The sequence below is a fragment of the Phytophthora infestans genome, genomic scaffold (genome assembly GCF_000142945.1).
Source record: "Phytophthora infestans T30-4 supercont1.2 genomic scaffold, whole genome shotgun sequence".
Taxonomy (NCBI): Eukaryota; Oomycota; class Peronosporomycetes; order Peronosporales; family Peronosporaceae; genus Phytophthora; species Phytophthora infestans.
In genome coordinates, this window is record NW_003303757.1 from 681,202 (window position 1) to 698,821 (window position 17,620).

The window sequence follows — 17,620 nt, forward strand, 5'->3', positions numbered from 1 at the left end:
GGTCAGCCAATTCCTAGCTAATCCGGGAATGGAGCACTGGAAAGCAGTTGTCAGAGGTCTCAAATATCTCTCGGGAACGAAGGACTATGGTCTTCTTCTTGGTGGATCACTTGACATCACACGCGACAACCTTGCTGACAGCCTAACAGCGTACAGTGACTCTGACTATGCCAATTGCCCCGACACGAGACGCTCCGTCGGCGGATATGTGACTATGCTCGCAAGCAGTCCAATCTCATGGCTTTCGCGCAAGCACCACACTGTGGTTCTCTCAACAACAGAGGCAGAGTATATCGCCCTGTGCCATTGCATGCAAGAGATGATATTCCTCAAACTGCTCCTCCAAGAGTTAGGCTTTGCCACAACACAGGCCAACCTTATTCATGAGGACAACCAGAGTTGCATTAAAATCTGCTACAACCCGGAACTTCACGGACGATCAAAGCACATACACGTACGCTACTGTTTCGTACAAGAGAAAGTTGAGCGACACGATTTCTCCGTCGCCTATTGCAATACCAAAGAGATGGTGGCTGACTTCTTCATAAAAGCTTTAGATAAGCATCAGCTTTATAGCTAAGGACCAAGCTCAGGATGAAATCCCTGAATGCTTTACGGTCTTCCGCATAGTGTGCGAGAATAACACTAATGCATGAAGCATGCCTAATCCAGTTGCGTTCTTTTATTTTTTCCCACTGGGTTTTATATTTTGTTCGCACAAAGGTTTTCTCCTCACTGAGGTTTCCCTGGTCTAGCACCGAATTAAAATAGGCATATGTAACACCAATCCATGCAAGACAACAATATGACAGGGCAAACGGTATTAACTGGGCAAACCTGCCGAAATCCCAACCGCTAAGGCTACAAGCTACTCCTTCTTGAAAGCGATAAACGAACGAATGAAGGCAAAGTAGTCGATCCAGTTCATCTCCTCATCATCCACTGCAAGCTGTTTCCCCTTGTCGTATACGACACGATGTTCCTGTTGACGGTTAGCACGAAGCAGTGTCCAACGAACTGGTGGTTGTACGCAGCGACGAGATAGATGCCGTCCAAAAGGTCATGCTTGCCCAACAGGCTCTGGCCTACGTATCCACATGGTGCAAAGTTGTCACGCTCAATAGCTCTGAAGATGAAGTCTCGACCATCGTCGCGGAGCTTGCGAAGGAAAACGAGAAACACCTTCCATGTAGTGCCCCTATCGATGTCCACATTGTACTTGGCTAGCGTTTCAGCTGCGAATACGTCGATATCTGCGTCGGTCACAATGTCTGGTCGTCCTGCCAGTGAAGCAGCAACCTTGAGAGCCTCAAACATGCAGCGCCCTGTTGCGCTGGCACTAATCAGCTTCTTATCTTCATCACTGCCCTCGCAGAAAGACTCCAGATCTTTGTGATTGCTCCTTTTCCAGGTCAATGAGGTGAAGATGTTTGGCAAAGCCATCCTCGCGGAGTTGTTTCCTAGGCTCCATGAGCGAAGGCAGCCCTTGCGGCTCTTGGCTTTCTTGTTGATCCAAAAGACACGGTACTCAAGCCCGAGCGGTCCCTTACGGCGATCCACGATCATTGCAACATCCCATTTCTTGACAGTGGTGACGTATCTACCATCACTAGTCACAGAATCTACAGCCTTACGCTGATCTTTGCTAGCGAGCTGTTTTCTTGGGGTTTTACCACCGGTACTTTTACCTGCCGTTTGGTTAGTTCTAGCAATATCGCCCAACCGTCGTCCTGACTTCCAGCCGTAGCAAAACCACGGAGGCAAGTCTTGGATCAGCTAACCCGGTTGTGTTGTGGATCCTGCCACATACCTAACTGACGGTTCAGCTTCACAGCTTAACCTAAATGGTCGGTCTAAACATACGAAAATCTGTCCATTGTAATGGATAGAAAGATGCAGGGAGGCTGTCAAGGATAATGCATCTCACTATCCTGGTACACTGTACCTGTTGTACCTGAGACCTCTCTAAGGTGATTGACTGAACTATACTATTGTATAGTGTACGCCAGAGTGTACAGGCCTCTGGCCTCCTCACCACTAATTATTCAATTAACTCTTCTTTTTCTCCCTTTCCTCACAAGTGTCTACTCTACACGTCTGTTCCCATCCGCTCACCGTAACAATTTTGAGCGGCGTTACCGCAATCATCCAACGACAACACAACAAGAAATAGTGCAACCATATCGCCTAAAGCAACCTCAAAACATATGTTTGTCCTGGTATTTTATTATTTGTTGCACTACCACGTCGCCATCGTCATCAATTCAGCGGTAAATTACGAGGCATAACATGCTCAAAGTCTAAAAATAGAGATATGTACACAACACTACATGCGAGTACACCACACATTTCTCACACTTCGATATACAGGCTTCACGACGATGGATAAAAGATCGCTGTCCAGCGAACTGATACGCGCACGGCGAAAAGAGCTCACGGACACAAAGCGCAAGCTGGAGGAGATCAGGGAGATACTGGAGCAAATACTGAGAGTACAGATGGAGTTAATGGCTCGAATTGAAGAGAACGAGGAAGGCCTATACGCTTTGGATTATGACTTGGACGGTGTGGGCATCGGTCAAGACGGAGTTATGTCTTTTGGAGTGCTGCTAGAGATGGCAATTAATCGGTTAAGAAATTAGTCAACGATATGTAGCTGTATTAATTGTAAATACAAACTCACATGGCTATTTTAGCTCATCCTGAAGTCTCTGATGAATTTTTGCTGCCGTGTCCGCATCTGCCTTCGACATTCGTCGCTTGCGGGATTGTACAAGCAGTAACCACAGCATCCTCAAGCGCATTACGTCGACATCTGACTTGCTGATCTTGTAGCAATGCAGGTCTGCATTCCCTGCAATAACGCTGTGTGCATGTGCAATTACCAAGGCACCACAGCTGGAGTTATCAGGTTGTTGCGGGGCGTCCACCCACGAAACTGGGTGGATCTTTATAACACAGCCAGGATTGGAGGACTTGTTCCAGCGCTCAATAAATCCTCGCAGCCCTTCCTTGTTGTTACGCTTACTTCCCTCCCAAACTGTCTCCATTTCACCGTGATAGCAATTATTAATGACAGGCTCGTGCATGTGAGGTCGTGCGTGGATCTGGCCGTCTGAAACCCCAAGGTAAACAATTATAATGCCCCTATGGCTAGCGCTCAAATTGACGGGATGTACGACAAACTTTATGTCGCGAAGCTGAACCCGCGGTGTCGCCGGCCAGCCAATCTGCCATAGAAGCGATGACAACACGCGACAGCCCTCCGTGGATGCAGCAATTTCACTCAAGCAGAAGTCGATCGAGCTGTCCGAGAGCCACCCTCGACAAACACTTCCAACCACGTCTTCGAAGCAAATGGTGACCTTGCCACACTTGGTGGCATACTCGCTGCGAAGACGGCAGTCTGAAAACTTTGAAATTACTTCATTGGCGAGGACTTGATGTCGATTTCGAACGGCCTCTCGTGTAGCACCCCAAGTTTTTGTTTCCTTTGCGAAAAGGTCAACATCCGAGTCCACCTTAATCCAATTTCTCTCCAGCCACTTTCGATCTTCGACCCAAGACTTGGCCTTGGCCTTCACTCTGTAGAAAACACTTGCTGCATTTACATATCGACTGTAATCGAGGTAGCAACCACATTAGTAAAGCAACCCTGTATCGCAACCATAAAGATAAAACAACTCTGTATAGCAACCATAACGATAAAGCAACCGTACCTGCAGAACTTCCAGAGCTTTGAGTCAATTGTTGCAACAATGTCGAGAACAACACCTTTCTGTGACACAGTTGAGTCGAGTTTGTCGGGTTCGCGCTGCTCCTTCCGTGCAGTACATATTGCAGCCTTCATTGACCGTGTAAGATCCACGGGGATTACAAAAGGGTGCATGTTGTCCTCAGACCTCATAGCTTCCCAATGGCACTCAATCACTCGCGATCGTAGATAGGCATCCGTCAGTTGCACTGGGTATTTTTGCATGATAGCCAGGATGTTCTTCATGTTTGGTGTATTGCGGGCCCACGTCACAAATTCGTGCAGCTTCACTGTTAGCCCGCTGGGATAATTGTGTACAGCTAGCCGCGATACACCTGGGGAAATCTTTGATTGGCGTAGCTGTGTCGGCGTGGTACGCGACAGATTTCGGCGCATCGGTTTTGGAACATTGATAACGTCTACTTGACGAGTTGTCTCTCCTTCGTCTCGAACATCACCCGTCTCGTTCTTTTTGGAGCCAGAAGTCGGCTCACCAAAGCTAGTGGCACGAGGTGGAGTTGGTGACTTCACCTTTTGCTCTTTTGCGAGTTGTGTTGGAGGGACGTCATCACCACTGTTGATACTATCCATGGCGCCATCCTGGCTGTCCATTTGCAGATTTTCCATCAGTTTGACAGTTGCCATTGCGTCTGCTGGATCTAGAATAGAACTCAAATCATCATCGAGATCTTCAACTTCTTCAACTTCTCCATTTTCATGATCGGCAAACACAGCACTTTTTTTCGTACGTGATTTGCCAAGGCGCAGTCCTTCTTCTAATGTATTTTTCCACGCCTGTAATTCGTCATAAACGTTTGCGCTGCTCAAGTCGGCAAGATGTTCCAGCAGCGGCTCAACCATTGCCTTTGCAAGCGAATACTTCTCGCCTGAAGAAAGAACAACCTTGTTGGCACGCTCCCGTCGTCGCAGGCGAACATACACAACTTGTTTCGGTGACGTCTTCGGCGCTGATGAGGTAGGAAGGTCAACACAAGGTTCATCGGGCAACCTTAACTTTGGCAACCTTAACTTCGACATCCGCACGATTGAACTCAGAGTATCAGCAGCGGCCGTAAATGCTTCAACGCTGTCATTGTACTCCACCGTTCGCAAATTGTTATAACAGGAAGCATCTCGAATCCATGTCCTTTGTGCGCTACGTGCATGAGATGCCGACACAGCAAGTGGTTGGTGGTTGAAAACAGACAGGTGCACTTCCAGTCCACGTCATCGCACTCAAATCCTTGGTTGCGACAGTATACGTTCCATTTCGAAACCGATAATGTCTGTACACATGTTGTTTCTTTCATCAGATTCACAAATTGCTCCCATTCCCGCCTAATTGTCTCCAAAACATACGCTGATATTCTGCCCCCAACTGCTCTTAAAAACGTCGACACCGACCTAAGCCTCCGTGTACTCGAGTGCAGCTGCCCGATCTCCGAGACAATCTGCTGCGTGATAGTCATCATCTGGTGCTGCAGCAATCCAGCGATGGTCTGGTCAATTCTTGTTTTACGCCCGAGCAGCATCTTGAGCTGGTTCCAATTAGATTCGATCCTGTTGGTAGCTGTATTGCCAGCAGTAAAATGTTTACCACGTGCAAAGTTGGACCACATGTCATTGCATGTGTTCCAGTTCTTGTCAAAATACGCAAAGAAAACGAGTTTCTTGTTACTTTGGCAGTACGATTGAAGGTTCTTGTAGTAAGTGTCGTATGCATCCTGCGTTGAGCTAAGATAACAATTAGTTCAGAAAGTAAGACAAGATATGTGTATCGAAAGAACCGTGGCGACATACCTGAAAAGCTGTTCCACCATCAAGGCAAGTAGCTCTTCACTCTGCGCAGTCTTAATTCCGTAGACAGACCTCTTCATAATCTTCTTCCAGTAGGAGATTGCGTGGAGCTGGCAAAGGAGAATTTTCGCATTGGGGAAGGACTCTTCAAGTACCTTCCATTCAGTGAAGTCTTTATCAATGACCACGCTCACGACTTGATCCCAACACGAATTCTTCTCCTTGAAGTACTCCAAAATCGTGGAGATCGTCTTTGCTTGCTCACTGAGGCAAATGAAATCAACCACAGGGAAGCCACGACCCGTGCATGTGGTGCTACCAAACTCCCTACCAGCAAGGAAATACATGATGATCAGCAAGGTTGCGATAGCGGATAAGGTTGCCACAACGGCTACTGTATCAATTAAGGTTGCTACAGGGGGTTGCTATATCAGGTAAGGTTGCTGTGTCAAACGTACCCAGATGATAGCCCAGGTTATTCGTTCCATGCGTAAAGTCCATTGCCAACGTTTCCCCCCACCGCTCAAACATCATCTTTTGAATTTTTGTCTGCATAACAACTCCGCACGTGACGTCAAACTGGTCTTGAATGACGAGCACATCGCTGCCATCAAGCTGCCGAAGAGCGTGAAGCATATTCTTGAGACGGTCTTCACCGGAATCCTTCCCCATGATGCTACGGATAAGATTACGCGTCTGCTGTGGCGTCACTTTACATTCTAAGAAGAAGTTGACGTAATGTAAGCAAAAAATTAAAGAAGTTACATCACGTAAATAGCTACATCACGTACCAAGGCGATCATTTAAAAAGCGGGTGATGTGGGAGGACGACACACGGGCGTCAGCCAAGGTCTTAACATCCTCGCGATCGCGGTCATCGAGCGGTAGAGTGTTGGTCGTGAGGTAGGAAGAGACCTCCGTGCCGAGAGTTAGGTGTGAGTGCGTGTGGTTCTACAAAGTCAAACAAAAGTTAAAGAATCAAACAGATAATGAGCACGCTTTCGTCACATACCTCGTTCCGAACAACAATCTTATAGGTATCGTCCACACAGCGAGAGACAACGGCCGTTAATCTTGCCTTGCAGCTACAGTAACGTGTCGACCGGTTGCGGTGGCCTTTAGATCTAGAGGCCTGAGATACTCCGTGCGTGCAGCGGTAAATCCTCTGGAACCACTCGAACTCGGTAGGTATATGATCTTCATGGGTGCTACAGATACAATAACCACTTTTAGTCTGGATATACAGCCAAAGCTAACAGCAAAACTTACCTGTTGTAAAGAGCCGTCTTTTCTGAGCCCCGCACCCGAAACTTGAGCTTTAACTTCTTCTTGTATGCATCGAAGATCTTCTCAAAAATTCCTCCCAAGAATTAATCATCTTGGCCGGCCAAAAAGCTGGAACTGTATTCAGGATCTTATTTTCACCTGAGTTCATTGATTGTAGCTCTGTGAGGTGCTTGCTCACGCGTTTTCTTGGCGAATATTCGCCACTTGATTGCACTGGTGTTTCCTGCCTTTTCCGCTTAACCAGAGAAGACTTTATTGGCATATGAGGTGAAGTGCGCTTCAGCAATGTTTTAGTAGCCTACGAATCTAGCAGCAAGCAAAAATTTGAGCTTATAAGATGATGAATAAAGCAACCCTTACGCATATAGCAACCATACCTGGTTTCACGTTGCCCTGTATCGTTTTGCTCTTGTTAATCTGAGCGCTTGGCTTTCCTAAATGCATGTACACCCCACACAACAGCTCAGCAAAACATGTAGTAACGTAAAGTGCAGCAAACAACCTTACCGGCAGCTGTTGTGCTTCCCTCGTTTAATTTGCCAGAGGAAAGGTCCTCATCTTCTTCCTCATCCTCCGAAATGGCCTCCAACACGTAGTCTTCGTCGCTGGCGTCGTCATCCTCGATCCCGAGCGCGTTATACGTGATTTTCTGTTGTCCGTTGACATTTTGCGTTCTTCGGGCTTCTGTTCGCACACAAACGCATACAAGTGGTAAGAACTACAACCACAGCTCTAAAGCCCGACTCATGTAGTCTACCAGCCATCGTCCTATCCTTCGCACGCTGTCCCTCGTTCTCGCAACGCCAACTAGCGCGGCGCGAATCTACCGCGTGGCCGTCGCAGAGCTGCCCAGTTTCAAATATGAGCGGCTGAAGGTGCAAGTTATATTTCAAAAACTCAAGTAGCGGTACATTCATGCAGCTAAAGTTTTGCATGTATTTAACAGACACTTGACACCAAGACTCTACATGTAGAACCGCCCAGCAGTGTTCACGCCTGCCGCCACTGCTGTGTGATGGACACATGAGATAAAGACATACTTCGTTTCCGATATTCTCGATGTTCGAGTCGTCATGGACCGAGTACTGTTGTTTTCATGACGGTACACGTACTCGGTAGCTTGGCGCTTGACGAGCACTGCTGCTCGTGGCTGTCTTCGTCAACTCAAGCAATGAATTATTCTGCTCAGATCGACAGCCGCTGAAACTGAGGCTTAATTTTTTTTAACATTTCGCTAGTCCACTGCGCCAAGAAATAACGGAAACAGTCAATTCGGGCTTAGGCAGCCTAAGCGAAGTTAGGCTTACCCACTGGTGGCGAAGTGTATGTCTGCACTGTTGACGCTTTGGCTGAGAACGCTGACATATACTACTAACGTTACTAGTATTTAGGTACCAGAGTACTTACTACAACAACAGACCGCAGACCCCCTAAATAGTGAAGTATTTAACGTTTTCTTCTTTTAACAACGCACGGTGGGGTCGTGCAGCACATTCACCAGAGTGTCCAGCATCTCGGAGTTCCACACGTCCTCGAACAGCTCCGAGCATGACCGTGTAGGCGAGTAGATGCCCAGTGGTATTTCATGCCCGTACGGCAACGTCACCTGGTGCTGCTGGACCGTGTCCTGCTGCGGCCAGCACGTCGACGCACAAGGCTTGAAAACAGGAGCTGTCGAACTTGGAACGGGCCACTGCTCCGCGCTCGTGGGACTACGGAGGATAAACTGCGGTGGCATCACCTGTGGCATGGTGACGACTGGAGGTACCGAGACTTGCTGAGTTTGATCCTGAATCTGAGCTGCCGGGAGATCCGGATGCTGGTGCTTGAGGTGGTGCCAGTTGTGCTGAAGGTTTTGCCAGAGCCCGGCACCAGACACGCCTTGACTGTGCTTCCGTAGTGGAATTTCATATGCTTCTCCAGTTTGTTGTTGCTTGGAAACGTGCAGATGCATCCCTGAACGGGGCATTTTAACGGCTCGATGTAGCCGTGAAGACGCTTGTGACGGGAAAGGTTACCGGACGTGCTGAAGCGCTTGCCGCAGATGCGAACGGGACACACGTGTGGACGCTCACCCGTGTGGGTCTTGATGTGCTCAGCGAGCGTGTATTTGCGGCTAAAGCGACGTGTGCAGCCCAGCTCCGGGCACACGTGACTGGCGGGTCGCGTGCGCTTCACACTCGTCGACTTCACGGTGTACGACGGCGACCGTGGCAGTGTCTGCGGCTCATGTTAAGCATCGATATGCGCTACCATGACGACGAATAGCTTTGTGTGCACTGTACAGTGAGAGCTTTAGCCCGTGCAGAGCCAAAGCGATAATGACGTGGGGTAGCTGGTCTTTGTGGAGTCAAGTTGGCGGCCGCGCTCACGCCGATGAGCCGTGTGACTCGGTCTGTAGGCCATCACGTTCCCTGAGATCTTAGGTAAGCTGAGCCACTGTCATCCACGAGCTGGCCAGCTGACTCAAACACGTGAGAATGACGGCATCGTTGTGTCTGCTCGTAGGTCCCACCTCGGTGACAGATTGCAGCGTTGCAGTGGAGGCACTGAATTCACTCCAGCAGACAACGGTGGGCTGAAGCATTCGTATCCTATGTTCTGGACCCAGGAAGGCCTAAAGCCGCGGACGAAGGCTGATGACTTGAGGCGGGCATCCATCTTGCTGATCGTTTTTCGGTGCGCCATGCCACGAAGGACTCGAAAGGCACAACCATGACCACACACCACCTCTATCTAACGAGTGTACGCTGCAGTGCTGGCCGACAGTCTGATCCGTACACGACGACACGGATACCGACAGCAGGTTATCACCGCGCGTCGAGCTGGCGTGCCGCGCTACTACATGCAGGAAGCTCGCCGTATGACAGCCCCGCTGAGCCATCCACTGCCAAGGTGGTCCAGTGACAATGCCTACGGCAGAAACCCGATCGTCACGGGCCTGATGCTGCTCGTAGCGACTGCCGAAATCCACGATTACGCTCGAATCCTTCGCACCATTTGAAGTTCAAATCTCGATCTAATGGATCTTCAACGTGGACAGCAAATGCACGTACCCCGCCGTGGTCTACTCGTCGATGTTGACGGTGGCAATACGGAAAAGGCTTTGGCAGCACAAGCTCGTGCCATTCGATGTTCCTGAATCACGTGACTATAATGCATTGCATTAATAATACTGTAGCGTAGTGGCGATCGTATGAATATTTTTCCCGGGCGCTTGCTAGCACCGATACTGGCGTTTACAATGCGGGGGCGAAATCATGCGGATTCTGCCATTATCGTGTACTAAGTATGATAGTAAGATGAGCGGATATCACTGAGCTTAGCAAAATGAATTGTACATTATTTCGCGTTCCTTCAGTTTATACACGAACACCTCACTACCATCGGTTCGCTTTCTCCTGCTTCGGCTCGACGTCAGCGCCCAGAATACACGCTAAAGTGTCGAGTAGGTCGTCATTCCATACGCAGTCAAGCGAAACTGCACGGTTTCCTGACTCTGACGGAGTCGACCACCACGAGGCGTCCGAGTCTGACTCTGTGTCGGATTCGCCGCTGTCGATAGAACAGGGACTCACGGTCTTCGTACTCGTCTTGTAGTAAACGTTTTGTGTAGGATTTACCACGCCGGTAGCAGCAGTGGGAGTGGACGATATTTCTCCATGGTGCTTCTTCATGTGGCGGTTCAAGTTGCCGGTTGACGTCCCCACCGTAGTGAAACTTGAGATGTCGTTCCAGTTTGTTGGTACTCGGGAACTCGCAGATACAGCCGTCGATGGGGCAGCTCAACGGATCAATCTTGCCGTGCAGCCTTTTGTGGCGTGACAGGTTACCCGACGTCGTGAACCGTTTGCCACACGAACTTACAGGACACACGTGGACTCGCTTACGAGCAAGCAGTCTGCTCGTTTGGGCACACCGAAAGTTCTGATTGTATTGAAACACTGGCATTGGTAGGAAACCTTGACCATGCATCGGTAATGGTTGCACCGGGAAGCTGTAAAACACCGGGTTCATCTTGTAGTGCGTCGATTCTTGAATTGACGTGTCCACAGCAAATTTGAGAATGACCTACCGTTGTAGCTAACAGCTCCGTCAGTTCTATCAGATATCCGGCAGGCATGTGTTTTGACTTTGGGAGGGAGAGCACTTATGGGCACTCGGGATGCATGTATTCAAACGGTAACCATGATATATTGACAGATGAACTACCATTAGTCTCGGTTGCCCAGATATTAAAACCAATAATAAAAGAGAAGTCTCGTTGAATTTTCACTGCGTGTCTGTCCAAATCGTGAGCTGTAGCAACTTCCAGCCCTACGCTTCCGGAGACGTCAGGAACAACTTGTTGCGAACAACTAGCTTAAGTGCATGAGAAATCATTACAAAGATCTTCGAGGCGATGGGTGGAGGGGAAAGGCGAGACGCTGAAGCGCTTTTCGCCATGCATTTAGCTGCTGTTTATGCGATCTAATCGCGTCAACACGTGGTAACGAGGTCAATGCTGGCTGCTTCTCCATGTGTATTCGTGTTTATCAAACAAAACTCGTTTAGTAAATCTCGTATGGTATCCAGTGTAGCACATGCCATGTATTAATACAAGTTCACCTAGAAAAATGACCGCGGCGAGTCTTGGATTGGAGGACAGGTTGATGTAGCTTTAAAACTTGTTTATTTGAAAGAAATCAAATTCCGAACATGGAAATGTGCTCTGGTCGTCCAATATATTCACCAGCGTGTCAAGCAAAACGGGATTCCAGACGTCTTCGAGCATCTCCGTGGATGATAGAGTCGCCCAAGACGGTTCGTCTTCACTCCAAAGCGAGTCGACAACAGTTGTCGGGAGGGGAAGCCACTGCTCTGCACTTGTGGGGCTGCTCGCTCCGTGGTTGAGCGCAGGCAGATCCATTGTTGCCGGTGTGGATGTCTCCTGCTTGCTGAGACCGTGCTGGTTTTTCAAATGTCGGTTCAGATTGCCGGTTGTGGCGAAGGTCTTACCGCACCCCGGCGCAGACCTTGTTGTCCGTGCCGCAGTGGAACTTCATGTGCTTATCCAGATTGTTTCTGCTTGGAAAAGTGCAGATGCAGCTTTGTACAGGACATTTAAGCGGTTCGATGTATCCGTGAAGACGCTTGTGACGGGACAGGTTGCCAGACGTGCTAAAACTCTTACCACACGTGGGCACGGGGCAAATGTGTGTGCGTTCACCGGTGTGAGTCTTTGTATGCTCCATGAGCGTGTACTTGCGGGTGAACTGCCGCTTGCAGCCCGGCAAGGAGCAAGCGTACACGGACGAGGTGTCGGACAGCCGGCGTTTGAGGCCACACGAAAGCATGCCCTCAGTTGAGATGGGGGCTTTGCTGTTTGTGTGGTGAGCAACCAACTGCAGAATGAGTGAGCGTCGTCTGCAGCTCTTTGGCGTACGCGCCATGAGCTGAGCTGGTCCCGGCGTTGCAGTTGAGAGAGGCCTCGTGGCGGGACTCTGGAGTGGACACGAACCGATTTGATCGCCGTGCGCAGCGCAAAGGCCATGAGTGTGACACCAAGGTGCTGCGAGATCAGCACCGAAAATCTACGTGAAGCTGTCACAACTCGCGCGCTTTGCCACAAACAGCGCTAAACAGCTGCGGCTTGCAAGTGTCCACTGACATATTTCGTCTGCACCCATACTGCTTGGTGGCGCAAGCCTGGCTACACCCCGTCGCGTGCGATGCAAGACTGGGCAGCTCGCGTTTGTCACTGCTAGCGAGAATAATCAGAGTCGTGAAGATGATGCTCTCACCGGCGAGAGCCAAGGCAATGGCAAAGCGCAAGATCTGTGTAGTCGTTGCAGAATACATGTACTAAAGTATCCAAGGGCGAGCTTTCGCAACTGTCAGAATCCGAACATTTTGTATATCAAGTAGTTCTGAAACGTGGGGTTGTTTACTGTTAATATACATTCGTGCTAGCTCAATAAATTAAGGTGCCGTCGAGCTGCTTTCTAAAGCTGAAGTGGCTCGTACTCGTCGAGAAAGGACTCGAGTGCTTCGAGCAGGTCCTGGTTGGTAGCCGTCTCAGTGAAATCACTGAGGGTCTCTGACCAGAGCGTAAAGTCGTCAAGAGGCGTCATTGGGATCCACTGCTCGGTGGCTGAAGGACTGCCGACGACGACGGTCTTAGACGACGTGGGGCTTACGGCGTACGTTACGCAACCAGAGGCGGCATCGCCGGGGTGATTTTTCCGGTGACGGTTGAGGTTGCCCGTCGTGGTGAAGGTCTTGCCGCAGCCAGGCACCAAACACACCTTGACGTCGTCGCTTCCGCAGTGGAACTTCATGTGCTTCTCGAGCTTGATATTACTCGGGAAGGTGCAGATGCAGCCCTGAACGGGGCATTTGAGCGGCTCGATGTAGCCGTGGAGACGCTTGTGGCGTGAGAGGTTACCAGAGGTGCTGAAGCGCTTGCCACAAGTGGGAACAGGACACAGATGCGGACGCTCGCCCGTGTGCGTCTTGACGTGCTCAGCGAGCGTGTATTTGCGGTTGAACTCGCGGTGGCATCCCACTTCGGCGCAGCGGTAGACACCCGACTCGCTGTGCATGCGCTTAAGATCGGGGGCCATATTGGCCTCGAAGGAGACGGTGGGACTCGTCATGTTCTGGTAGTTTGTGCGAAGATGGCAAATTGGAAAGTGAGCTGAGAGCTGAGTGAGGCGCAATCCATCGGGGTGGACCATCAGTCGATCGCTGCGCCTTTTTCTGCTAGAGCTTAGTGAAATCAAGTCAATTCCGACTACTTGACCGTTACACCATCGAGTTCAGCTAGCCGAACGCCGTGTGACAGCAGATCGCCGCCCTGCTGTTCGTAGAGGAAGAGCCACAGGACCAAGTGTGAGATACTGTCTTATCGCGCAACATGTATTAATACTTACATGTACTATTAATACGTTAAGCCAGGGAAGCTCCCTGTCCACTTTTGCCGTTGTAAGCTCAGTATGCTGCAATAGCGAGGTGGCGTTACGTCGCTCCCCAGCAGATACGAAAGCCGAGTCAAACTCCTGGACATGGAGCGAAATCAAGACCGATTGTATTATGGTCCACCCACGCAACGCGCAGCGAAAAAAAAACACGCACACAGGACTGAAATCCTTGAGTAAAGATCCACCGACGTCAGGAGATAGGAAATCAAGATGCTGTGGTCGAGTCGTCGGGACACTACACTTGGATGGAGGTCTGTCAACAGCGATGCCGTGGCGTGCCTTAGCAATGGATCGTCGTGGATGTTGCTATGGAAACAATTGTATTAGCAACGACGTTTGATCCGCTTTCATGCTAGTGCATCGGTTCTCTTGTAGCAAACCCGTACGAGCTTGTAGCAAAGTAAGATTCTGTGGATGTCGAAGTGGATGTTCATTAGTTTTAGTGAATTCTGTCGGTAGTTGTCTACTGGGCTTCTAGTTTGATGGTAGCATGTTAATCTACGAGTTCCCGAGCTCCTGGACGTGAAAGCGGATGATGTCGTCCACGAGTTTGCTCTTCCTGTCACTAGAGGTGCCGTCGAGGCCCGTTTCGACCAGAAGAGCAGAAAGATTATCCAGCGTTTCATCCAGCACCTCGAGGGTCTCTGAGCCATTGCGGTTAAACGATTCCGTCGGCAGCGGGTTCGTTCCGGTCGACCACGCTCGTTTCAAACGGCATTGCGGGGCCGCGAGCTGCGATTCCGGACGCCACCCATCGGCCGTCGTGGGGCTCCGAGTGTCGAGCGCTGATGTTTTTGCGTTTGGTGTGTGCAGTGCGAAGACATCAGGGTGCTGGTTCTTCGTATGGCGATTGAGATTGCCCGTGGTGGTGAAGGTCTTGCCGCAGCCTGGCACCTCGCACAGATGCACAGGCCCACCGTAGTGGAACTTCATGTGCTTCTCAAGTTTTGTATCGCTCGAGAAGGCGCAGATACAGCCCTCTACAGGGCATAGAATGGGTTCGATGTAGCCGTGCAAGCGCTTATGGCGTGCCAGGTTCCCGGACGTAGTGAACCTCTTGGCGCAGGAGCGCACAGGGCAGACATGCGGCCGCTCACCCGTGTGCGTCTTCATGTGCTCGTTGAGCGAGTACTTGCGGCTGAATTGGCGGCGGCAACTGGGCTCGGGACAGCGGTGGAACAGCAGGTCCTCGGGCGCGTCGGCGGAATTGTCTGCCATCGCTGATGTGTGATAATGGAGAGCAGTTCGAGGCTGTTGCTTCGCGCACCAGAAGGACAGAGAGCAACTGGTAAAGTGAGCACTTCCAGCTCACGGAGTGATTATGGCGCCCCGATTTGCGGCTGTAGATCCTTGATCCGAAGCGCCGAAAATCGAAGTCGAAGGCGCTGTCCATTACCAGTAGCATTGTTGTGGTCTCGCAGCCATCGGCATAGGCTCTGTGGTGGCCATGGCTCGAACGGCTTTACGTCGCCGCACGTGCTACTCCACACGACGATACTCGCGCGCTACTCAACCGTCAACAGAACCCCAGTTGACAGGTATAGGTGTACACTGTACAGTACTCACATCAGCGCTTCAATTCCAGGTCGTTTGACTCTCGAGGCAGAGTGGCATCGTTTCGTGTGCTGTTCACGCCGACTCTCTTGCGGACATCTTTCGAACAGCGCGAAGTTCGCAGGTGGACTCATCGGAAGTTCGTGAAGTAGCCGCCGAACTTGCACGCTCTCTTTCGTAGAGAGCGGACTGACCAATCTTCCATCAGTGCGTCGTCGATGGCAAGCATCTGCCGCCGGCCATCGTCGTGATAAGCTTCCCCGAGAAGGCTGTATAAATACAATACCGTACATGTAGTACATGCTTTAACTTAAACAAAGTATCAGCTTGGAACGACGGATACCCGAGCGTGGCGCGAGCGACTAATAGGATAGCCGTCGCTGAACGACGGCTATTTTGTACCAGGCGACTCGTTGTGGTCTGGTTTGACGAACACGAGTCACCGCGCTGGCCGCCTGCGCTCGGCTTATTGTGCGGCAGGCGCGCTGCGCGAAAAAGCCTCGAGGCCGCTGAGCAATCACTCCAGCCATGAAGCTAGCGTCTTGCCGCTCGCGCTGGACGGCGACCATCATGAACGCTACCCGTCTCAAATCGGCGGGCAGCCAGCATTTCAATCAAGTACTTTCGATCGCCCGAAAAGTGGACACGACCGGAGCATAATCGAAAAACGTCACAAAACGAGGCGTTGATGCCCCCGCAAAGGTACGTCACATTACTGAACAGCTGCCACCGCCGGTGTGCACAGTAATACTGTGCACAAGATGGCAGCTCGCTGTCACACGTTCTTGCCGACTTACTGGACCAGTACTCTTATAATACATGCACTATTAATGGTACAATGGTGCCATATCTCAGGCCCAGCCGGTGGCGACAGGCGTCCTCGGTCTGCCCGTGGCGATGGCTATCCTTTGTAGGTCCCACTTCGCTCGACTAGACCAGCAGTGACGTCGTCTGATTGCTCTAAATGCTAGTGGTATTAGCCACCGCCCTCGCTGTCCGTCGTTCAACGCGCGCGCGATTAATAATTATTTCGCCATTTTGTCATTGCCTTCCGACCCTAGTAGCAACATGCAAGTCTCCACTGACCCCACCGCCACAGTCAAAAGTGCCGTGACGTTCAAGCGCCAGGTATCGGCTCCACTACATCCGACGGAGAGCTCCCCCATTGTTGTCGACAAAGCTCGATCTACGCCCACTGTTTGCCACTGCACGGAACCAGGCTGTGACCGCCGCTTCATTTTTTCGCAAGTACACATTAACCGAGCACATGAAGACGCACACAGGTGAGAAGCCCCACGTGTGTCCCGTTAAAACGTGTGTCAAGCGCTTCAGCACGTCCGGGAACTTGTCGAGACACAAGCGTCTCCACGGGTATATTGAGCCACTACAATGTCCCGTTGAAGGGTGTTTGAGCTCCTTCCCCAGCAATAACAAGCTCGAGAAGCACATGAAATTCCATCTCGGAGGTGCTGTACACGTGTGCAGCATCAACCACTGCGGCAAGACCTTCAGCACCGTGGGCAACCTGAACCGCCACGTCAAGAACCAGCACATTGACGAGGTATCCACCAGCTCGTCGTTTGATTTTAGTGCATCGAGCCCCACCAGTGCCGAGCAGCAGTCGATGTCCTCCTACACGGCGCTCCTGCTCGATAGCAGCATGGAGGTCTCCCAGCCACCTGCCATTGATGTGTCTAGTCTTCCACAGTTCACACCAGAACAGTGTGAGATGTTCCAAATGCTTCCTACGACGACCGGACACTTGGACGAGATGGTCGACGTCCTCTCGGACATTTTCGACGAACCCACCAACGAACAGACCAGAGAAACCGAAAACCACGGCAAAGTAAGTATCCTCGACGATATGATCAACTTTCACGTCTCCCGCATCTCGATGGCTTAAAAATAAATACTGCGTAGTAGTGTTTTGTGAAATAAAGTTAGTAAATCAGTTAATGGGCATCATTTTTTTTAGTTTGCTACTTCTACAGTACCGGTACTACCGTCTTACCCCGCATATAAGGCATATGTGCTGTAAATGAATACAACACTGCTTGTGTGTTATATTCGTTTAGAATGCCTATGTGTTGTACAGCGAACAAATTGTTTGACTTTGAAGAATCAAGTTTGTGGGTCCTGGAATCTGGCTTGCTTGACCCTCCTACGCGATCGGGTAGGGTTCAAACCCGCCTGCGTGCAGTTCACATGATGTTGTGATTGGTAACGGGTTTTTCTTTCTGTTGCGGAGGTTTTGCTTGTTACTGTA

General features: G+C 50.5%; 5 protein-coding genes across 5 annotated transcripts; 2 read left to right on the forward strand and 3 right to left on the reverse strand.

The window, feature by feature from the left end:
- Window positions 1-8,300: 8,300 nt before the first annotated feature.
- PITG_01303 (uncharacterized protein) lies at window positions 8,301-8,749 on the reverse strand (the record flags this gene model as incomplete). Its single annotated transcript, XM_002907931.1, has 2 exons — window positions 8,301-8,657; window positions 8,711-8,749. The coding sequence occupies 2 exons, from the start codon at window positions 8,747-8,749 to the stop codon at window positions 8,301-8,303; spliced, it is 396 nt and encodes a 131-aa protein (XP_002907977.1).
- A 685-nt stretch (window positions 8,750-9,434) lies between these two features.
- On the forward strand, window positions 9,435-9,842 carry PITG_01304 (uncharacterized protein; the record flags this gene model as incomplete). Its single annotated transcript, XM_002907932.1, has 2 exons — window positions 9,435-9,517; window positions 9,608-9,842. The coding sequence occupies 2 exons, from the start codon at window positions 9,435-9,437 to the stop codon at window positions 9,840-9,842; spliced, it is 318 nt and encodes a 105-aa protein (XP_002907978.1).
- Window positions 9,843-12,822: 2,980 nt separating this feature from the next.
- PITG_01305 (uncharacterized protein) lies at window positions 12,823-13,443 on the reverse strand (the record flags this gene model as incomplete). Its single annotated transcript, XM_002907933.1, has 2 exons — window positions 12,823-12,979; window positions 13,025-13,443. The coding sequence occupies 2 exons, from the start codon at window positions 13,441-13,443 to the stop codon at window positions 12,823-12,825; spliced, it is 576 nt and encodes a 191-aa protein (XP_002907979.1).
- Window positions 13,444-14,298: 855 nt separating this feature from the next.
- On the reverse strand, window positions 14,299-15,018 carry PITG_01306 (uncharacterized protein; the record flags this gene model as incomplete). The annotated part of the gene is made up of 2 exons (XM_002907934.1): window positions 14,299-14,532; window positions 14,623-15,018. 2 exons carry the CDS (start codon window positions 15,016-15,018, stop codon window positions 14,299-14,301), a joined length of 630 nt encoding a protein of 209 aa, XP_002907980.1.
- Window positions 15,019-16,621: 1,603 nt separating this feature from the next.
- Window positions 16,622-17,257, forward strand: PITG_01307 (uncharacterized protein; the record flags this gene model as incomplete). Its single annotated transcript, XM_002907935.1, has 1 exon — window positions 16,622-17,257. The coding sequence occupies one exon, from the start codon at window positions 16,622-16,624 to the stop codon at window positions 17,255-17,257; it is 636 nt and encodes a 211-aa protein (XP_002907981.1).
- Between the last annotated feature and the right edge of the window lie 363 nt (window positions 17,258-17,620).